Genomic DNA, 23,908 nt, shown 5'->3' with positions numbered 1-23,908 from the left:
TGAGGCTGTCGTTCTTCTGCCATATTGTGAGAAGGCAGGACTCATTGGAAAAGACAATCATATTAGGAAAGGAGGAGGGAAGTAGGAAGAGAGGAAGGCCACATGCCAGAAGGATAGACTCCATGAAGGAGGTCATGGGGACGAATCTGCAAGAACTTAGAAGAAGAGTGGTGGATAAGGAGTCTTGGAGATGTCTCATCCACAGGGCTGCCATGAGTTGAGATGAACCTGAGGGTGCTTAACAACAACAACAACAACAACAACAACAACAACAACAGCCCAAACGATCCGCAGTAATTTTATAAAAACAATAATAATGAATGATAAAGAAGACATTTTGTAGATGGAATGGTATAGTATCAGTTTGTTTGCCACTGACCTCCTAATGCCCAATAAGTCATTGCACCTTATACAAATAAACTGCTGTTGTTGCCTATAACTCCCAGAATCCCCCAGCAGGGAACATTTAAAGGAGCCAGTGTGGTGTAATGGTTTAAGTGTTGGACTCTAGAGACCAGGGTTCGATTTCCAGCTCAGCCATGGAAACCCCTGGGTGACCTTGGTCAAGGCACGCTCTCTCAGCCTCAGGGGATGGCAATGGCCAACCTCCTCTGAATAAACCTTGCCAAGAAAACCCAGGATAGGTTCACTTTAGGGTCGCCATAAGTTGGAAATGACTTGAAGGCACACAACAACAAAGTCCCCAAAGAGGTAAACTTTCCCAAATTCAAAACAAAGTTATGTAACTTTCTCAAGTTAAACGCAAAGTTATGCAACCTATCCTTCCTTGCAAAAGTAGGGGGAATTTGGGGAGTTGTAATCTCCCAAAGAGGGAACTTTTACACAGAGGATCAGGTCCTTTCTTAGTATGGCTGACGGATTGGGCTGATCCATCTTTCCAAAAGGGGAACTCTGCTTTGTGCCTCAAAGGCCTCCTTCTCTTCTGTTTGTCCCCCTTCCTCCAACAAGAGCCTCAGCCTTGGAAACGTGTTCTCCTCCTCTCTGCCCCCAAGCAAGAACAAAGCAAATTAATTGGCTTCCCATGCATCTGGAGACAGTTAATGATTACAAAGCCATCTTAAAGGCACAGCAGAAAAAAGCAAGGAGACCCAGCTCCATGTTGTGTGACAATGTGTGAAAGAGACAGCGAGAGAAAAGAATGGTTGTTGCAGCCTTCTGCAACCTGGGCTGCATCCACACGGGAGAAATAATGCAGTTTGGCACCGCTTTAACTCTTTCTGGCTCAAGGCTGTGGAATTCTGGGAGCTGGAGTTTGTTGTGGGACCTTCCTTCCTTAAGCTCTGCTCTGCTCTGGGCCCACAACAAACTCCAACTCCCAGAATTCCACAGCCTTGAGCCAGAAAGAGTTAAAGTGGTGCCAAACTACATTATTTCTCCAGTGTGGATGAAGTCCAAGAATCCTCCAAATGTTTTAAGCTAGAGCCAAGACTCTATGGAGTATTGCTGAAGAGAAGGTCTCAGCTATGGTGACAGTGTGTCACTGTAATACCAGATTGTGCAATGGTGCTACCAATAGTGTGCAGCTATAGTATTGGATTGCACTATTGTGCCACTGATAGCATGTCATTGTAGTACCGGATTGTGGTATTGTGCCTTCAATGCTCCGGATATGGCAAGGACAGTCCGAGTTAATCTTCTGCCACCCCACTTTTTCAGGTGTTTTTCAAATGTCCCAGTTTTACCTCCTCCCTCCACTTTTGTCCTTCATCCTCAACGTACTTCAATTGCTGCAAAATCAGCTTTTAAAATATCCCAGTCTCTCTTTCCTCCCTCCACTTTCCTCCTCCATTCTCAACTTCAATTGCTGCAAAAGTAGTGCAAAAGGAACTTGCATTCAGCTCAGAGCAAACTGAATCAGAGGAGAGGAGTGGTTTGGCAAGGATAGTCCCAATTAAACCTTTGTCATCTCACTTTTTCAACCATTTAAAACAGGGGTAGGCAACCTTTTTGAGCCGGGGGCCAGGTTGCTGTCCCTCAGACAACTGGGGGGGCTGAAGCCCAAAAATAAATAATTAAATAATTTAAAAAATAAATAAATAAACCAGGACAAATGTAGGACAAATTTTTCAAATGGGGGACACTTTTTAAAAAATTTGCTGATTTTAAAAAAATGTTAATATAAATGCATGTTTCAGAGCTTCTATAGACAATTGCCCCCCTTGCCCGCCGCTTGCCCCCCTTGCCTGCCACTTGCCCCCCCCTTGCCCGCCACTTGCCCCCCTTGCCCGCCTCCTCCTGATAGGCCAAAGGCCCCACGCCCTCACGCAAGAGGCCAAAGGCTCCGGCGGCAATCGGCGGCAGGACCAGGCTGGGGCCAGTCCCAAGGCCTTGCCAGGCCGCATCCGGCCCGCGGGCCACAGGTTTCCTACCCCTGATTTAAAAAATGTTTGTTTCTCTCTCATTCTCCTACTCCCCCCTTTGACCTCAGCTTATTCCAATTGATGCAACCCGAGTTCAGAATGCAGAAGCAGTTTGTATTCAACTCAGCCAAGAGGAAAGGAGAATCTTATCCTTCCCTGTAGAAAGCAAAAGCAAACTGCTACAGACTCTCCTAACTTGTTGTGCTTCCTTACTTTTGCCATCTTGACCACGATCTGATGTTGCTTGGCCACAGGTGTCCCAACTTTCATCTGTGAAATACTGGCAGATAAGGTATTGAATTTGTACTACTGTGCCACCAACAGCGTGTCATTGCAGTATTGCACTCTGCTACCGCATCACTAAGAGTGCATCTGCACTGTACAGGATCACACTTGTGTGTCGACAACAGTGTGGCATTGAGGAACAGGAATGTGGTAATGCACCACTGATAATGTGCTGCTGCAGTACAGGATAGCGCTATTGTGCCAGCTATAGAGTTCTGCTGCAGTGCAGTACCACAAATTATGCAGTCGTGTTTCCCACATTTGGGGAAATCGCAGGGGTCAGCACTCCTGGAATGCAATGGAACCTCACCCTGGGAAAACCACCTTCATGATCATGATGTCTTCCCTGCCAGGTAAGTACTGTGCCACCAACAGTGCACCAAGTAGTACAGATGAGTGAACACTCCTGTAGTGCAACAGTGGATCCAACTCTCCACCTGCCACTAAGGAGCACATGGAATCTCCTAGGCTGCACTTCAAGGCTTGCAAGCTGGTTTACGCTGGCAGCCTGGGGCTTGTGCAATCTTAAATCAGATACACTTGTCCGTCTGGGTCTTTCTGGACAGGCAGGGCAATGGGACGGAAGGAAGGGAGCGTTGGGTAGTCCACTGCCTTGCCCATCTGTCCAACCATCCGAGTCTGGCTGGAGCAGCCAGACTCAGATGTCTGAACAGGTGGGCAAAGCTGTGGATCACCCAACCCTCCCTTCCTTCCCTCTCAGTGCCCTGCCTGTCCTGAAAGAACCAGAAAGACACACACAGGTAAGTGGGTGAGGCAATGGACTGCGCTACTCTTCTGCTGCCTCACCTGCCCAGCCCTGGAAAGGCAAGGGATGGAAGGAAAGGGAAGGCAGGGCAGGGCAATGCTCTACAATGGTGGCATCATCTTCCTTTTTGCAGAGCCCCCCAGGCTGGCAGCAGAGGGGCTGAGATGGACATTCCCCCTCTGAGTTGTCACCTAGGCCTCATTCCCAACCAGATCACAAATTGGTTTGCACCGGTTTAAATTACCATGGTTCGCACTTGAACTGAATCGCTGAAGCAATTCAAAGAGGGGGGCCACACACTAGACCCATTTAACCCACGCCTTTTTGGATAAATAGATTCCGCATAAGTGTGAACCAGATGTGGATCAGAATCAATTTAAATTTGCCCTTTGGCCAGTTGGAGCGGGTCCATTTCGAATCGATTCACTTGTCAATGTGAACCACAAGTGGGTTATTTTATTTTATTTTGCAGCAAGAAAATGCGATCAGGGCAAATGTAGTTTGAACCACACTCCACTGCTGAACCAATTTATCAATTCAGATCACAAAGCGATTTATTTGTAAGTGGGAATGCGGCCCTAGTGCGCTCCACACTCCTTGCACTCCCTTGCTGATGCCCATGGCCTCATCACATCTTTATCCACTTTTGCTCATTGCAACCAGGTGTCCATTGGACCCACATTCCAGACCTGCATTATACCCCACAGAAGACGCTATCCTGCTCTTCACGGCTTGTCAAAGTTCCTTTTTTTTGAACTACAATTTTTGAACTATAGCCCCAGCATGGCCAATAAACCTTTTTCAATCCGGACAATCCCAAACTGGACTTCATTTCCTATGACATCTAGCCCTTGTGACCCCACTGGCTGGGGATGATGGGGGCTGTAGTGCAGCACATCTAGCAGCCATGTAGGTAGAAATTCAGTCCGCCACACCAAGCTGGATGGTTCTGATCTCCTCAGAGCTGAGCTCCGGAATATCAATGCAAGAAAAAGAATAACAGCATCTGTTTTGCAAACCAGATGCTACCTAATAGCACCCCCTTGATGCACTTAGCTGTGGATGCCTGCATTGGCAGAGGGTTGGGCTGACCTTTGGGATCCTTTTCGACTCTATAATTCTTTTCTATTTCTATTTTTTCCTGCTTTCCTAGTGCATGAATCACCCTGCCCTGGTTTTACCCATTTCTAGGAACTGGGAAGAGTTAAGGACCCGCCGGCAGGCCAGGCTGATGGGAAAGGAGGGAGACTGACATTCCTTCATCAATGCAAAACACCTGGAGATGCTCTCTCGCTCTCTCTTTAAAAAAAGAACAGCATGGTGTGTGGCTTTTGAAGCCGGAGGGAAAACTTGTCCTCTGCATTCCCCCCAACACACAAACACACACACATACACACCGGATTGCAAAAATGCATCACCCTCCTCTCCCATGATACACAGGAAAGGCTGTACTGGTTAAACAGGTCTCCTGTGCTTTCATCTTCTGAAAGAAAAGCTGTGGAGAAACAAGCCTCCCTTGAACTGCAGCACCTGCATCACTGGGTTGGGAGGGACTCCAAAGATCATCCAGACTAAACCCCTGTAAATGCAAGACTCCAACACTAAAGCATCTCTTTGGCAGGTTGTCAACCTATGGGCGCATATCTACCTTTTAGCATGGATGCCCAGAATCCCCCGGCCCATTCGCAGGGCGATTCTGGGAGCTGCAGTTCCCCAAACTAACCTTTTGTTGGGAGGGACTCCAAAGGTCATCCAGACTAACCCCCTTTAAATGCAAGAACCCAGAGCTAAAGCAATCCTTTGGCATGTTTTCAGCTCAGGAGCACATATAATCTTCTATCTGAAAAAAATCTACTTTTCAGGCACCTGGCCACAGAGGGATTCTGGGAGCTGTAGTCCCAAAACTAACTTTTTGAAGACCTTCTGGCTAGAGATGAAGTGGGAGGGCTCAACTCGAACCCCTGCCACATACAAAACACAGAAACATGTCTTACTAAATAAAACAGTACAAAACAGGAATGCGACAAAGCAATTACAAGCTGTATTAGTGCTGATTTTATCTATAATTAGATAAATGGTTTCCTATATCTATCCAAGTATGTGATGCTGCTGAGCATTTTACTCTGGAAATTATTAGAAGTTTAGGAAGCGTTTTACTCCAGAAATTATTAGAATATTGTTGTTGCTGTTGTTGTGTGCCTTCAAGCCATTTCCAACTTACGGTGACCCTAAGGCAAATTTATCTTGGGTTTTCTTGGTAAGATTTGTTCCAAGGGGATTTGCCATTGCTTTCCTCTGAGGCTGAGAGAGTGTGACTTGCAGTGAGTGTTATGGCTAAGACAGGATTTGAACCCTGGTCTCCAGAGTTGTAGTCCAGCACTCAGACCACTACACTGCAATGGCTTACTATGGTTACATACAATAGAATCCTAGAATCATAGAGTTGGAAGAGACCACAGGGGCCATCCAGTCCAACCCCATTGTGCCATGCAGTAACTCTCAATCAAAGCACCCTGACAGATGGCCATCCAGCCTCTGTTTGAAGACCTCCAAAGGAAGAGACTCCATCACACTCCAAGGCAACTTATTCCACTGTCGAACAGCCCTTACTGTCAGGACGTTCCTCCTAATGTTGATGTGGAATCTCTTTTTCTGCAGCTTGCATCCATTCTTCCAGGTCCTGTTCTTTGGAGCAGCAGAAAACAAGCTTGCTCCCTCCTCAATGTGGCAACCCTTCAAGTATTTAAACAGGGCTATCATATCACTTCTTAACCTTCTCTTCTCCAGGCTAAACACCCCAGCTCCCTAAATAATTTCTCATAGGACACGGTTCCATCTGTTTTAGGGGATTCTGGAAACTTCATTCCCCCAAAGAGTAGCCAGCTCCCTAAGTCTCTCCTCATAGGGCATCCTCCTCCTCTTGCCAAGAATAGCCTACAATAAGAGTTACCACTGGTGACTTTGGGCCAAGCACACTCTCTCAGCCTCAGAAAACCTCATAATGGGTTAAAATAGTGTGGTATAGGCAGCCTGAGCATTGACTTTGACTCTGGAGATCAGGGTTCAATTTCCTACTCCACCATAAGTGACCTTGGGAAAGCCACATAAAACCCTGTGATAGATTAAAATAGTGTGGTATAGGCAGTGTGGTGCAGTGGTTTGAGTGTAGGACTGCAATTCTGGAGATCAGGGTTCAATTCCCAGCTCAGCCATAGAGCCCACTGGGTGACTTTGGGCAAGTCACACACTCTCAGCCTCAAGGGAAGGCCATGGAAAACCTCATCTGAATAAATCTTGCCAAGAACACCCATGATAGCTTCACCTTAGGGTTGAAATAAGTCGGAAACAACTTGAAGGCACACATCACACACACAGAGTTGTTGAGTTTTGAACTTCAGTTCTGGAGACCAGGGTTCGGTTTCCCACTCAGCCATGGGTGCCTTTGGGCAAATCACACTCTCTCAGCCCCAGAAACCCCCGTGATAGATTTGCTTTGGGGTCACCATAAGTCGGAAATGACCTCAAGGCACACAATAACAACGACAATGACAACAACAAGATTTGCCATAAGTTGGGAACTGAAAGCCACATAACAACAAACCTATTTGTATATAAAATTTAGGTTCAAATTCTTTATGATAGTTTCTGAGATTATTGGCTGGGATGGAAATCTTAGTTTCAGTGATTTTATGAGGCCAGCCAAAGATCCACAACAATCTCAGGGCAAACGTTTTGACATAAAGACACACATTTCTTCATCATTATCATCACGCATTTCAGAAGCTTACACGAGAGATTTTTGTGTCTTTTTGGTTGCCTGGGCAAAAGTATGACCACAATGTGGACTTTGGAATGGGTTTCATGCTCAGCAGACAGCAACATCTGCAATTTCAAGTCCTGTTTCTTGTTTCTGCTCCACATACGGATCAAACATAGACCAGTCGTCCCTTGTGACACATCCCAGCATTGTTTTATAATCCACAAATGGGGTGGTGAAATAGTAAGAGAGCCCACCTTCTGGGGTCCTGGCTGGGGCTTGTAGTTTGGAGAGGCACCAAAACTCACTGGCTGAGAATGCTAAACATTTCTCCCTTAAACTGCAAATCCGAGGGTTTCATGGTGTATCTTTTGTGAGTCGGTGTGGGTCCGATTTAGTCAACAGGTGGCATATAAGTAAACCCAAATAATAATGTAAAGACACTCGGGGCACCTCTTCCTAGATGCTCTTCCCTGCTATTCTTTTCTAGGCAAGTTTTGGCACGTTTTTGAGGACTGTCTGCTTTAGGGGGGATACGTGCCTTTCATGTGCTGGGCTGTTTATATTCGGTTTCTTCTTTTTAAAGGCAATGCTTCCAACTATTTAAATAGTTTGATCATATATTTTTCAGCTTTTGTAGATGCAAAATCTTTAGCTGCATCTGTTTTAATTTTTGGAAAGCTCCTTCAGCCCCAGAATGAGGAAAAAACACAGAATATTAATTAGTTCCTTGTTCTTGTGTGCCTTGACGTAGTTTCCAAATTATTGCGATCCTATCATGGGGTTTTTTTGAGGCCAAGAGAGTGTGATTTGCCCAAGGATTTCCCTTGTCTGGAATTCCAAAATCTAAAATAACTCAATTTTATCTGTGGATAAAGATTCCATACCTGACTGTATTGCGTTTTAAATTTTTTTCTAAGCATTTCGTTTCCTCTAAAATAAAATAACATCAATTCCGCCAATGGCTTCCAAATGTTGGGAAATTTGGCATCTCTGCTTCCAGGGTTCAGATCTCTCTCGCCTCTTCCTCTCTGCATGCGCCCCAAAGCCAGAGAAGCTAGACAGACCAGGCAAGATGCTTTCTCTCTTGGAAGCGTGTTTCCCCCACCCCCATATATGAAAAAGCAGCTTGATGGAACATGATGAAAACAGCAGCTGGAAGGAGCAACTCTGTGTAGGAAGCAAACTTTTTCCACTGTAGCATTTTCCACTGAGTCACGGCCATAAACCAGGGTGCAAAGCCAGGGCAACGGGAGAGGGTTGCTCCTCGAGAATCTGCCATTTCTTTTAGCAGAATGTGCATTCGCCGTTTGCAGCTGGCATCCTGTTGGTGACAGATGCAAGCATCAAATGTTGAACTGGGGAGTTTATCACACAGGAGGAATTTCTCTTAATTTCGAATGAAAAGAAAGTGGGGCCAGAATGCATTCATGTGCATTTGCTAGTTCAGCAAATTTACGTGAATGTGCATTGCATTCGAACTCACTTCCCATTGTCCGAAAATAGCTTGCCATTGCCCGAAATTGCGTGTGGCAGTCTACTGTACAATAACGTTAAACCCCATGATTGCGTTCGGATTACCATTGGATTATACTTATAATTTCCCTTGTCTGATAAACTCCAAGGACTCTAGGAGACCAGGATTCTAACTCCAGCTTTTCCGTGGAAATCCTCAGAGTAGCCTTGGGCAAGTCCCACTCTCTCAGCCTCAGGGAAAGGAAATGGCAAACCTCCTCTGGACAAATCTTGCCAAGAAAACCCCATGAGAAGGTAGCCTAAGAGTTGCCATGAGTCAGAAGCGACTTGAAGGCATGCAGCAACAACAACAACTATATATTCACGCTTTTTTGTCATGATTGACATGGAGGACATTTTGGAATTCTTCCCATACAGAAGCTCAAGTCAGGAATGACTTGAAGGCCCACAACAATAATAACTTTAGACCCGTGGTTTGAACTGTTTCACCATTGTGCAACAGAGGTATTTCCTAAGTTGGACACTGAAGTGGAGTTCGGAATGCATCACTGTGCCCATTGCACATGGATGCATATCAGTGTGCAATGAGCATTAAGTTGTACAACATCATAATTCACTAGTGACACAGCATTGCACAACTGTCTCATTACTCTGTGAGCATAAAATTACGCCCCGTCTCCCTGATGCACAATCTTCCATGCATCAGTAGGACTTTACAGAGTAAAGGGAGAAATGGACAAGTCTCTGACGCATTTCTCAATGAGTCATCACCAGAAATTAGGCTGCAAAGTGAGGGAACCAGGAGAAGATCTGAATTTTTGGCTGAATGCGCATTCATTGTCAGCAAGACAGCGGGCATCCTGTTGGTGATGGAGGCTGGCATCAACTGTCATATTGTTGTGGATCGAAATATTGCACCCTTGTGCAAAGGAGGTACAGGGGTCCCTTGGTATCTGCTGGAGTTTGGTTCCAGGACTCCCCTGTGGATACCAAAATCCAGGGATGCTTAAGTCCCATGAAATACAATGGCATTGTAAAATGGTGTCCCTTATATAAAATGACAAAATCAAGGTTTGCTCTTTGGAATTTATATATCTTTTGAATATGTGAGGAAGCAGACTGAAGCCTACGAAAGCCCATGCTGCCAACACCTTTTTTCAGTTAAGTCTCAAAAGTGCTACAAGATCCCTCTACATGGACACAGAGGGCTAACTATATTTCCCATTTTGCGCACAGAAGTGGAGTTCTGCACCGATGCACACTGTACATGGATGTATTTCAATGCATAATGCGCATTAAGTTACTTGACATCTTAGTTCGCTAGTAAGGCAGCATTTCTCAATTGCTGCATCAGTCTGTGAGAGTAAAATTGTGCTTGTCTCCTTGATGCAGGGATGTGGCCTACATCTTTGGCATTTTGCAGCCAGGGTGGGCATAGCTGGGGCCCCCAAGCCACATGTCATCCTTGGGATGCCTAAGGTCAGTGCCCCAAATCCCCAGATGCCCCCCCCATTGTTTGGCAATCTTGTGTGGCCCAAAAGCCACTCAAAGTGTGCCCAAACCACAGCTGGTGCAGCTTGCTGGCTATGTGCCAAGTGGGAATATGGCCCCTATCCCATGCGCAGTTGCCCTCCCCTGCCAGTGTAAAGTAAGCAACAGACAAGTTTGTGCCCCAAGGAGCTTGCAATAGGAATGTTAAGTAATATTTGTTGTTGGTTGTTGTGTGCCTTCAAGTCGTTTCCAACTTATGGAAACACTCTCTCAGCCCCAGAAAACCCCATGAGAGGCTTGCCTTACGGTTGCCATAAAGTCAGAAACAACATGAAGGCACAGAAGAACAACGAGAAATAGATTTAACTAATGTTTTAAAAATAATTTTAAAACCACAGACGGTTAGAATAGCCAGAATGGTCAGCCCTGATTTTAAGGAACAAAGGTCAGGCAAAACAACATTGTTTTAGTTTCCCACCAAAAAGTATTATATACTGGAATAACTTTTTTGAAAAATTAAATGAGATATTTTGTTAAAAACAGGATTGAATGAAAAAAAAGTAAAATGAGATGTACAGCTGCGCATGCTCCCTTTAAAGAGGCAACAACCTGTAAATAGCCCAAAACCCTTGACTCCTAAAAGGAGATTATGCAGAATGATGGCCACACTGCAGAATTGATGCCGTTTGATGCTACTTTAACTTCCATGCCTCTATCCTGGGATTTGTAGTTTGTTGGGGCACCAGAATGCACTGACAGGTAAGGTGAACATCTCCCAAAATTAGAAATTCCAGGATTCCATAGCACTGAGTCATGGAAGTTAAAAGTGGTATCCAACTGCATTGATTCTGCAGTGTAGATGCAGCCTTAGCCTCCCATGCAAAAAGGTTTAACAGCCTGGGAACAGAACTGAGAAGATCCTATGTCTCCCCCAGGCATGCCTGCCATGATGGTCAGACTTAAAGACAACTTCTAACTGTCCTGATTTGGTAAGGACTGTCCCCATTCATCCTTTGTCATTCCACTTTTCCAGCTACTTTCACAATGTCCCAGTTTCTCTCTCTTTCTCCCATTTCCCCCCCTTCATCCTCAGTTTACCTCCACTGCTGCAAACTGAGTGCAAGGTGCAAAAACAGTTTGCACTCCATTAACTTCATGGGGAGAACAGGGGTACAAAGTATTGACTTTGCCAGTAAGCTCAGGCAAAAGCAAACTGCTGCAGAATCTCTTAGCTTTTATTTTCATTGTTGCTGTTGTTGTGTGCCTTCGAGTTATTACCGACTTAATTCTATCATGGGGTTTTCTTGACATGATTTATTCAGAGGAGGTTTGCCCTTCCAACTCTGTGCTTCTATATATGTGCCATTGACTTCCCCTGAAGCTGAGAGAGTGTGACTTTCCCAAGGTCACGCAGTGGCGTTCACGGCCGAGCCAGGAATCAAACCCTGGTCTCCAGAGTCCAACACTTCAATCACTATGCCATCTCATTCATAACTTTTGCCACCTTGGCCACATATGTCTTCATCCAAAAAGGTTGGAAGGTGTGCAATTGTGCTTTTAAAACCATTTCTCCTAAACGTGGATTGCAGTTGTCTGGATTTTTCTGTGTGGAAATGCACGTATTTTTCGAAAAGCATTGTGCTTGGGGCCTGAGGATCCGTTTCCATCTATATCTTGGCGCTCTTCCCTTCCTTCCTACTGTAAGCCCAGCCTTCCTCTTTGGACTTCTTTGACTCTTTCTTTCCCTGGGCATGTTTCTACAGAGCCCAAAACTATTTGCAGAAGGATCTTTTTTGCTCCTGCGTTCCAGGTGAGCGTTGCATGCCCACCGCCTTCTCTCACCCCTCAATTGATCTCATGTTCATCACGTCTTGAAGAATTAATTCAACTCAACCTGCATTTCCCTGCCTACCTTTTAACCTTTAAGCAAAAAAATGATAGGATGAAAGCCTGTCTCTGGAATAACACCAATGGAAACAAGACTCAGGAATCCTGACATCTGTGCAAAATAGCCACCTGTCTCTTAGATCTCAGGCTCCTAGCTCTCTAGCTTTCAGGGTTTTGGGACTGCTTTCCTTTAGGTCTATGGAGTTGGAAGGTATCCCAAGGGGTCATCCAACCAAATCCCCTTTGGCCATGCAGGAAGACACAATCAACGCTCTCCCAACGATAGCCATCCAGCCTCTATTTACAAACATCCAAAGAAGGAGACTCCACCAACCTCCAAGGCATTGGAGATTATCGCACAACAGGAGCGAAGCAGATCGCTCCCGTCTTTATCGCGCAATTGCGCAGATTGTCAGACAACGTCCCAATTATTCTGTCATTATCTGATCCTTATGCTGTCCTCACGAAAAGATTATTGTACAACGTCACACTTGGATTTTGGATTTATTTAATTTGGGGGGATTTTGGAATATTTTCATATTAATAATGAGATATCTTGAAGATGGATCTCAAGTCTAAATGCAAAATTCATTTATGTGTCATGTACAGCTTATACACATGGCCTGAAGGTAGTTTTGTACAATATGTTTTAATACTGTTACGCACGGAAACAAAGTTTGTGCACAACGAACCAACAGAAACTAAAGATGTCACTATCTCAGCCACACATGAAAACGGTTTCGGATTTTGGAATTCTGGATAAAGGAGACTTGACCTCTACAGTTAAAACGAATAAAAAGAGCACCGTTGGCTTCTGCAAACCCTTTCTTTAAAAACTTGTGTTTCTCCAAAGGAAGGAAGGAATCTAGGCAAAACTGCAAACAAGCAAATTGAGTTGCTGCTCTTTTTCTGTGCCAAATGAATGCACATTGTTGCGCCTGCCAAGAAATTTCCAGATTTATTTGGCATGGGAAGCAGCAAGTGATGCAAGCGGATGTTTATATAGGATCCACCTGCGTTGGATAAGGCAGGCTGGCTTCGCTTGCATTTTGTATTTTGCAATGGATTGTTTGCATTGGGGTAGAATTAGAACCGTGGAATCATTTAGAATTACAACCAGATAATATTTTAATGATGTTTATAATCATATGATTAGAGATGGAATGGGCAAGGAAGGGTGTTTGGACCGTACCTGTTTAGCACTGGCAACTTTGGGGTCTGTAGAATCTGCTCCAGGTAGCAGTCTGAACTTTGAAGGAATTGCCCTGTTTTGGAGACAGGGTCCCTTTGATAGTTGGGTGGACAGTTCCTTTTAACTATTTGAATCACCAAACAGTTGAGGTTGAGCTCTTTGTGCTACAAATCCCAGGATTCCATAGCATGGCATCATGGCAGTTAAAGCGGTGTCAAACTGCATTATTTCTGCAGTGCAGATGCAGCCTGTATGTATGTCAGTGGGGCAGTAAACCTGTTCTGTGCTTTAGTACGAACTTTATTTTTTTGTTAGTACAAACTTTAAAGGAGGAGGATGAATCTGGGACTTTTTATACAAATTACACTAAAATCCGGAGCAGATTTGTCTCCCACGTGACACAGAAACCACTGGATGCCTCAATCTTCTCATCCCAACTTTCTACAAAGTATAAATTTCCCCTTGGGCAGTTTTGGTGCTAAAACATAGAAGAAGAATCCAGTCTCCTCTCTGCATTCGTTGCATATTTTTGGCCTCCTCGAAAACATCTCTTGCTGTGCCATCTAAACAATAATCCCCCTCTCCCCTTGTCGCCACCAGCAGCTGAAAATTGCAGCTAATAAGAACAGATATATATATATATATATATATAGAGAGAGAGAGAGAGAGAGAGAGAGAGAGAGAGAGAGAGAGAGAGAGGGCATAAAATAAAATTCTTTCGCCAGGCCATGTTAATTACCTTCCCCAGGAAGTAGGAAGGATAAAGGCCGCTTTTATAGGGTCTGACCGCATAATTACAGGGCTTGGCTGGGCAGAAATGTTAATACCAGACCAGAAGAAATGTGTTCCACATTAATCCTGGGAAGAGGGAAGGAGCAGGAGGGCCGCCTTAGCCAGTCTTCTTTCTCACATGCATACCATCATCCCGACCTTTAATTCGAGCCAGGCTTGAGAGGGCCTCCGAAGCCCCGGGAGGGAAGGAAGACAAGATGTCAGGGCTCCTGATGTGAAGACATGCAATGAAAAGATGGGGCTTCATCCCCAGGTCCAGAGAAAGTGTGCCAACCCTACCAGAGGTTCTTCCACTATTCCCATTTCATTGAATCCTAGAGATGGAAGAGATCCCCCAGAGATCATCCAATCCAGCCCCCTTTGGCCATGTAGGAAGACACCATCCAAACCCTCCTTGTGACAGATGGCCATCTGTTTGAAAACCTCCAAAGAAGCAGACTCCACCACAAATCTAGCAAGCTTGCAACTCAGCCTTTGATAACAGGCAACTGTATATTCCATGTTTGGACAACCTGGCCACTAGAATGTATTTTAAAAACGTAAGACGCAAGCAAACAAGCAGTGTTTTATTTTGCAAAACACTTTACACAGGACAGGAGGATTGCAGAGTAGAAGAGATCCTGCTCCAAGGAGCCTATGATCAATAGTTTGTATACCAGTATAACCAGTCTGACTCATAGATGGAAGAGACCCCCAAGAGCAATCCAGCCCAACCCCATTTTGCCATGCAAGAACACACCATCCAAGCCCTCCCTGTGACAGCTGGCCATCCAGCCTCTGTTTGAAAACCTCCAACGAAGGAGACTCCCAGGAACATCTTCCAATGCTGAACATCTCTCACCATCAGTTCTTTCTAATGTTTAGGTCGAATCTGTTTTCCCATAGTTTGCACACATTTTTCCGTGTCCTATTCTCTGGAGTTGCAAAAACAAAATAGCTCCTTCCTCAACTCTCTTCAAATACTGAAACAGGGCTATTGTATCACCTCTTAACCATCTCTTTATCAGGATAAACATACCCAACTCCCTAAGTCTGTCTTCATAGGATATGGCTTCCAAACCCTTCACCATCTTGGCTGCACTCCTCTGGAAATGATCCAGCCTGTCCACAACCTTCTTGAATGGTTTTGGACACAGAACTGGACACAGTATTATTCCAGGTGAAGTCTGACCAAAGCAGATTAAAGTGGTGCTATGCCATCTCTCAGTCTAGACACTATACTTCTGTTGATGCAGCCTAGATTCGCGTTGGTCTTTATAGCTTCCGTTTCACACTATTGACTCAGGTTCAACTTGTGGTCTACTAGGGCTCCTAGATCCCTTTCATATGTACTGTTGTCAAGCCAGGTGTCCCTCATCCTATATCTGTGCATTTTATTTCCCCCCCCCCTAGGTTTAACATACTACATTTCTCCGTGTTGAAATTTTGTTATCTTTGGCCCAGCTTTCTAATCTATTTAGGCATTTTGAATTTTGATCTTCTCCTCTGGGGTATAAACTACTCTTCCTAATTTGGTGCCATTTGCAAATTTCATAAGCAATCCCTCTATGTCTTCATCCATAACACTGATAAATGACTTGGGTGGATTTCGATTGGACTTTAGAAGGAACTTCTTGACAGCCTAGAATCACATTGGCATTTTTAGCTGCCGCACCACACTGCTGGCTCTTAACCCATTGTGTCCCTTCCTAACCTTCTCTTCCCCAGGTTAAACCTACTCAGCTTCCTCAGGTGCTCCTCATAGGGTTTGGTGGTTTTCAGACCCTTCACCATCTTGGTCACCCTCGCTGGACACACAGCTTCTCAACATCCTTTTTGAATTGTGAACCCCAGAACTGGACATAATATTCCATGTGAGGCCTGACCAAGGCAGAGTAAAGCGGTACTATTACTCCCTTTGAACCAGACACTATCCTTCTATTGATGCTGGCTACTGGCCTGCTTCCAGGCACAATTCAAGGTGGTAGCTATGACCTATAAAGCCCCATATGGCTTGCTTTCAAGCTGTTTCTGGCTTATGTGAACCCTAAGGGAAGCTTTTCACAGAGTTTTCCTGAGAAAACAGGAGGGACAGAGGGAGGCAGGACTTTTAAGACTAACTGGTCTTTATTTTTGCATACAGTTTCATGGATATGAACCTACTTCTTTGGATGCAGTACTGAGTGATGTAAGACCTCTGGTTATAAAGTATATTTATAAAGTTGTGGGAGTGGGATGGACAATACAGTGGGCCTTCCACATTTGCCAGGGTCAGGGACGATGAACCCAGTGAAAGTGGAAGAAACACAAAGTAAAAACAAAATAATTTGTAGCTTTTTGTGGGTTTTTGGGGCTATGTGGCCATGTTCTAGAAGTTTCTTCCTGACGTTTCGCCAGCATCTGCAATTTGTAACCTGGGAGAACACCTCTCTAGGAATCTCTAGGTCCTCCAGGACAACTCTGTGGTCAACATCTGCTGGAAGCTGACCACAGAATCACACTAGAGGACCTATAAATGCCTAGAGAAACCTCCATGAATCTCTAGGTCCTCCAGCTTGGGTTGCCCTGGAGGACCTAGAGATTCATGTTGTTGCGTGCTGTTTCTGACTTATAGTGACCCTACAAACCTCCTCTGAGCAAACCTTGCCAAGAAAACCCCATGATAGGTTCACTTTAGGGTCGCCAGAAGTCAAAAATGACTTGAAGGCACACAACAACAACAGAAGGTGAGCCTATCAAGGGGTTTTCTTGGCATGTTTCTTCAGAGGGGATTTGGCATTGCCATCCTCTGAGGCTGAGAGAATGTGACTTGTTCAAGGTCACCCAGGGGGTTCCCACGGCTGAGCCAGGATTCGAACCCTGTTCTCCAGGATCACAGTCCAACGCTCAAACCACTACACTACATTGACCTCAAAAATTCCTAGAGAGATCGTAGTGATCAAATCTCCAAATAATCAAATCCGCAAATGTCAAAGATGCAGATGTGGAGGGCTGACTGCAACAGGATCCAGAAAGATGCAAATCATATCCCCTGCCCTACATTTTCAAAGGGCTGCAAGAGGTGATACAGGTCTTTGAGATCTTGATGTATCGACGTCTGAAAACTATAAATCTGCTTAGCAAAAGCCAGTTTCCCTGTGTTCAAACCTCCTTCTGAGAAGATTCATTTTCCTATATCTGCAGGAGCAAGGACTCTTGCATTACATGTAGTGTGTCATGCAGCCATTGCCTTTGCATATCATTCAGTTCAGCTGTTTTTCTTTCTAGTCTTCCCTTGTAATTCCCTTGTTCAAGGACTGCAACTTGTTGTATCTCCAGGAATCTTGAAATGTTCTGCAACTGGGTTTGCTGTGCTGTTATTTGTAATATCAGATTTGTATCCATTAACTCTCTCTGCATAGAGACAGTCCTGCTTGTATAATGTAAAGAGGCATTGCTGGCATTTGTTGTTACTGTTGTTGTGTGCCTTCAAGTCATTTCCAACTTATAATGACCCTAAGGCATTGCTACTGCTGGCATAGGATGGCATATATCACATTGGAGGATGAACAAGTCAATGCGCTTTTGATGCTGTGAGTTTTCCTGGTATAATTTATCCAAAGGGGATTTGCTATCGCTTTCTTCCAGGTTTGAGAGAATAGACCCAGAGGGCTTCCATGGACAAATGAGGATTTGAACCCTGGCCTGCCAGTCAAAGTTTAGCACTCACTCCGCCCCACTTAATCAGATCCTAGGTTTCAAGCCACAAACTCACCTTCCAAATTACTAGGGTTGAAGTTACAAAACCAGGACTCACACTACAGACTTTGCTGTTGAGTGTCTTCAAGTCAACTCTGCCTTCTGGCAAACCTCTCCTAGTCTTTCGTGGCCAAATTTCTTCAGAGGATCATGAAATCCTAGACTTGGAAGAGGCCCCAAGGGTCATCCAGTCCAGCCCCATTCTGCCATGCAGGGACACAGAATCAAGGCACTCCTGTGACAGATGGCCCTCCAGCCTTTGTTTAAAAACCTCCAAAGGAGAATCTACCACACTCCTTAGGCAGCAGCGTATTCCACTGTTGAACACCTTTTACCTTTTACCATCAATAAGTTCCTCCAAATGTTGAGGTGGAATCTCTTTTCCTGGAGCTTGCATCCATTGCTCCATTGTGTCCTATTCTTTGGAACAGCAGAAAACAAGTTTGCTCCATCCTCAGTATGTCACCCCTTCAAATATTTAAGGCTATCATATCACCTCTTAATCGTTTCTTCTCTTCTCCAGGCTAAACATAGAGTCTTAGAATCATAGAGTTGGAAGAAGCCCCAAGGGCCCTCCAGTCCAACCCCATTCTGCCATGCAGGAATTCACAATCAAAGCATCCCCATTGACAGATGGCCATCCAGCTTCTGCTTAAAGACCTCCAAAGAAGGAGACTCCATTATTCTGTGAGGAAGGAGTGTGTTTCACTATTGAAAAAGCCCTTACTGTCAGGAAGGTCCTCCTAATGTTGAGGTGGAATCTCTTTTCCTGGAGCTTGCATCCATTCCTCCGTTTCCTATTCCCAAGAGCAGCAGAAAACAAGCTTGCTCCTTCTTCCATATGACATCTTTTCAAATATTTAAACATGGCTATCCTATCACCCCTTAACCTTCTCTTCTCTCATCTTCCTAAACCTCTTGATGGTTTCCAGACCACCATTTCGGACTTGCTCCAGCTTGTCAATATTCCTCCTGATTTGTGGTGTCCACAACTGGACAGAAGATTCCAGATGACCAAAACAGCAGCACTATTACTTCCTTCTGTCTAGACACCACACTCCAATTGATGCAGCCTAGGATCATATTGGCTTTTTTAGCTGCCGCATCACACTACTGGCTCATGTTCAACTTGTGGTCTACTGTGGTGCCTGGACCACTTTCTCATGTACTGTTTGTCAAGTCAGGTGTCACCCACCCTATAGCTGTGCATTCATTGTTTATATTTTATTTATTTATTTACTTCATTCATATGCCGCCTTTCTCCCAGGAGGGACCCAAGTGGCTCACTGAATTTAATTGTTTCGGCCCAAGTGAAGTACTGTACTTTGCACATGCTCTTAGCCTTCTCTCCTCCAGGCTAAACATACCCACAGGGCCACCCATCATAGGACATGCTTTCCAAACATGCAAGAATCTTGACATAGCATTCCTTTTAGGCTGAGAAAGTGTCACCTGGCAGTTTCCATCTCCAAGGGGGGATGTGAAACCTGGTCTTCTAGAGTCAAGCACTCAAACCACTATGCCATGCTGTCTCCCCCTATATATCTTAGATCCAGGGTATCTGACCTCGGTCTCAACGGATCCAGGGAATCACATCCCAACATGTCTATTGTGCATTTTGCATGGTCCCAAAATAAAGGCATCGCTGTTTTGTGCATGTTATTGTACAAGTCTAAACACGAATCTCATTTGTGCTTTGTGTACATCTCATGCACAGAATGGCCTGAAGGTAATTTTATACATATACACTTTAAAATAATGTTGGGATGAAGCAAAGTTTGGGTATACACTCAATGATCAGAAAGAAAAAGCATCCCTCTCTCAGCCATCCATATAAACAATTTTGGATTTTGGAAATCCAGATACTCAACCCTTATGTTTGTGTGTATGGCCAAGTCACACTTTCTCAGCCTCAGAGATAGAGATATAGGATGCATCCACACTGGAGAAATAACCCGGTTTGGCCCCACTTTAACTCTTTAACTCCATAACAAAGAGCCAGATAACAAGTTAAAGCGGTGCCAAACTGGATTGTTTCTCCAGTGTGGATGCAGCCATATTTATCTGGTGTGAAGATGGCTGTAGGAAGACAATGGTAAGAGACTTACCTTCGGATCCAGGACTCGAAGCAGCACCAGGAGCGAAGCCAGGAGGAACCGGACCTGTCGCGCTTCCATCCCGGGGCAACCGTTCCTGCGGATCCGCATCCCTTGCGCGCTAAGCTGGCTTTTTTGAAAGCAAAGTCAAGCAGAAGTGGAGGAAGAGAGGCTTCTGGCTCCGGGGATAGAATAAGGAAAAGGAAAGAAAGAAAGAAAGAAAGAAAGAAAGAACTGATGGATAGAGACTATAAACTGGCCCCACTTCCCCAGACTTCTCCTAACCTCTGTCTCCCAAGTAGGAAAGAAGAGGAGGAGGAGGAGGGCTCCGTTCTCTTTCTCCAAGAAATCCAAAGCAGTGGAGGAGGAAGAGGGAGAAGAGGAGGCTCCAGCTGTTGCCCAGAGGGACCCCCAAGAAGCCCCCAAAGGGGCAGCTCCTGGCCCAAAGGAGCCAGAGAAGGAAGGGCAAGGCAAGGCAAGGCAAGGCAAGGCAGGGGCAAGAAGGACGGAGGCAAGGAAGGGCCTCTTTTGTCTTCTGCTGCTTCTTCCTTTCCTTTCCTTTCCTTTTCCAGCCAGAAGCCCCGGAGGAGGAGGAGGAGGTTGCAAAGCAGCAGCAGCAGCAGCAGCAGCAGCAGGGCTCTTCTTGCGGGTGGCAAGGCAGGGAAACGCCTTCCTTGCCTTTCCTCCTCAGCCTCTTCCTCCTCCTTTTTTTTGGACTGCTGCCTCTCCTCCTCGGAGGACTTCTCTCTCTCTCTCTCTCTCCTCCTTTCTTTCTTTCATTCACTCCTTCTCTCCTCCTCCTTTGCTCCTCCCAAGGGTGGGGCTGCTCTGATGCTCTCCTTCTCTTCTTGCACTCACAATCCCCCCCAAAACACACACAGACACACAATGCACACAGACACACCGCAGGGCCATCGAGGCCACCCCTGCCTGGCAAGGGCAAAGTGGGGTGGCATCCCAGGGCCAGGGTCTGCTTTAGGTTTGCCACAGCCTTTGCCACAGACAAGGAGCCGCAGGACATCTCAGTCTCCTTGTTGGACATGAAAGAGGGGCCTTGGAGGTGGCAAGCCTTGGTCAAAAAGGAATGCAAAATGCATTTTGGGGGGGGGGGAAGTGGGGTATGAATAATGATGGTAATAATAATAATAATAATGATAATAATAAATGTTTATTCCGAACCATCATACAGCAAATGCACCATTCTCTTAGCCACCCATGTGGACCACTTTGGATTGGGGAATATTTCTGGTTTTAGAATCTGGGATTTGGGAGGCTCAGCCTGTAGTTGCAGAGCATTTCAGCCTCCTTGGACATACAATATGGGACTTAGCAGTGGCAATCCTTGATCAACAAATAATACAAGCCAAGATTAGAATAATAAGAAAGAGCCACGTTGAGTCCCAATTTTGGGGGGAAAGAGGGGTATGTATACTACTACTACTACTACTACTACTTTGTGCAAGAAACAAAGTTTAGGTACACTGAACCATCAGAAAGTAAAAGTGTCCCTATTTCAGCCACTCATATAGACAGTTTTGGATTTTGGAATATGTCAGATTTTGAAAGTCTGGATAAGGGAGACTCAGTGTGTAGTTGGAGAAGATTTTAGCCTTCTTGGACATGCAATATGGGCCTTAGAAGTGGCAATTCTTCACCAAAAAAAGAATGTTGTAAGCCAAGACTAGAATAAGAAGAAAGCATCACTTAGAAAGTGGGGTATGTGTAATATAATAATAGTAATTGTACACTCATCCCTCCACATTCGCAGGGGTTAGGGGCACAGGGCCCCCATGAATGTGGAAAACCCACAAATAACAAAACCACAATGTTTTTACCTGAGAGAACACCTCTCTAGGAATCTCCTCCAGTGCAACTCTGAGGTCAACACCTGCCAGACATTGGCCATCGAAATGTGCTGGAGGACCTACAAATGCCTGGCGGAGTGTCCTCTCTAGGAATCTCCAGGTCCTTCACTGCGGCTTTTGGTTAAAATTGACCATAGAGTTGCGCTGGAGGACCTAGATATTCCTAGAAAGAACATATTAATAAAATCGGTGATTTTCCTCTGCAAAAGTCAAAGCCGCAAATGTGGAGGGATGAGTGTCATACCATTACTTTGTGCAAGAAACAAAAAGTCTGTACGCTGAACCATCAGAAAGCAAAGGTGTCCCTACTTCAGCCACCAGTATGGACAATTCTGGATTTTGGAAGATGTCAGACCTTGATGGCCTTGGGCGAGTCACACTCTCTCAGCCCCAGAGGATGGCAATGGCAAACCCCCTCTGAAGAAGCGTGCCAAGAAAACCCTGCGATAGGGTTGCCATAAGTCAGAAACGATTTGAAGGCACACGGCGGCACTGCTTTAACTCTATGGCTCCATCCTATGCAATTCTGGACAACCTTGAGCAACCTTGAGGAAGGCGATGGCAAGGTTCTGGGACCTGTAGTCCAAAAAATAATGCAATTATACACACACACACACACACATACATACTATAGGCAAAATTTTTCCTCCATGCTCTGGCAAATCAGCTTGCTCCATCCTTTCTTGTTTGCAGATGTCCGGTTGCGACTGATTTCCAAGAGTCTTGCTTTGACTAGAAGCTCTCAAAACCTCTTTCTGTGATTAAAACCAGAGGAACTACATTTCTTTCCCCCTCTTTCCACTGACTATGGCTTGTATTTTTCTTTTTCTCAGGTGGGAGATGGAGAAGCCCAAAGATATAAGCTGGTTCCCACCCAAAGGGCAGAGAAACTGACCTAACAGGTCTTTCTTTTTCCATCCCTTGATCTCTTAAATTCAGGAAAGCTTTCTTTCTTTCTTTGAAAGTCTTGATGGGTCTTTTTTCTCACAGTTTGGAGACAAAGGGCCCCAGGAAAGGGCTATAAATCTTTTTATTTTATTTATTTATGTTTACAAGTTGACTGTGAATTTAGAGAAAAGAAAGGCTGCTTGGGGGGAATGGAAATGGCATTGGCAGCAAAAATGGGGAGGAAGAGAAGAGACTCACACCAAGGTGTGACTTGGCAAGGGTTTGTTAATATTGCTGTTGTTGCTGTTGTTGTGTGCCTTCAGGTTGACCCTATTATGGGGATTTTATTCGGCAAGATTTGATCAGAGGAGGTTTGCCACGGCCTTCCCTTGAGGCTGAGAGAGTGTGACGTGCCTAAGGTCACCAAGTGGGTTTCACGGCGGAACCAGGATTCGAACCCTGGTCTCCAGAGTCATAGTCCGGCACTCAAACCACTACACCACTCTGCTCCTCATATACTTATTAGAGATGTTTTAATTTTGAAATATTTATGTTTTAGAGGACTGTGCGCAGTTTGGCAGGTTTTTATTCTTATTTCATTTTGATTTTTACAATGCAAAGTGCTGTGCAAATCCTGCAGCCCTCTATCAATAAATGCTAACAGTAGCAACAACAACAACAACAACAATACACACAAAATACAGGTTGCGTCTCCCTTATCCAGAATTCCAAAATCCAAAATTGTACAAACGGACGGCTGAGATAGTAACTGAGATGTAAAGTACCGTCCTCAAACTAGGTTTCATTCACAGAATTATTTTAAAATGTCCGACGTCCAAACACAACACCCCACTGGCTCTATACTGCATTTTATTATGTTTGTTGTTGCTGTGTGTCTTCATATCATTTCCGACTTACAGTGACCCTAAGGTGAAAAGACTAACTATCTCACAAAACTACAAATCCCAGAATACTGTAGCACTGAGCCCTGGCACTTAAAGCAGTGTCAAACTGCATGAATTCTACAGTGCAGATGCATCCGCACGCAGCTTCCAAAAGTCCAAAGCTGAAAATAAGGGACATCCCTGACAATATTTATTATTGATACTGATATTAAACAGTTTGGATAAGCAGAGGCTCTGAACGCAGGTTGCAGGTTCGAATCCTAGCATCCCCAGCATAAAAGGGTTGCTTCCTTTTCCTAAAAAAAAAAAAAAAGTCAGTTTCTGCTTTCTTAAAAAGGCCTGTTCCTTTCCAAAAAGAGCATGGAAAAAGGAAAGGGAGAAAGAAAAAGACCCAAGGGAATTGCATTTAG

The 23,908-nt window shown here is 44.9% G+C and overlaps 1 protein-coding gene and 1 pseudogene across 1 annotated transcript in view; both read right to left on the bottom strand.

Annotated features, from left to right (window-relative positions):
- The window catches only part of LOC149310144 (tumor necrosis factor receptor superfamily member 16-like), a 40,752-nt gene extending 20,801 nt beyond the window's left edge, over nt 1-19,951 (bottom strand). Inside the window, exon 1 of the mRNA XM_089534028.1 lies at nt 19,853-19,951. Within this exon, the coding sequence (XP_089390154.1) occupies nt 19,853-19,951 (99 nt within the window). The remainder of the gene's footprint in view (nt 1-19,852) is intronic.
- LOC149310145 (U1 spliceosomal RNA) lies at nt 2,886-3,027 on the bottom strand (annotated as a pseudogene).
- Nucleotides 19,952-23,908: the final 3,957 nt, after the last annotated feature.

The sequence above is a fragment of the Sceloporus occidentalis genome, unplaced genomic scaffold (genome assembly GCF_023333645.1).
Source record: "Sceloporus occidentalis isolate IW3139 unplaced genomic scaffold, rSceOcc1.0.p SCAF_7, whole genome shotgun sequence".
Lineage (NCBI taxonomy): Eukaryota > Metazoa > Chordata > Lepidosauria > Squamata > Phrynosomatidae > Sceloporus > Sceloporus occidentalis.
The sequence above is the reverse complement of the archived record's forward strand: the minus strand, read 5'-3'. Positions and strand labels throughout refer to the sequence as shown.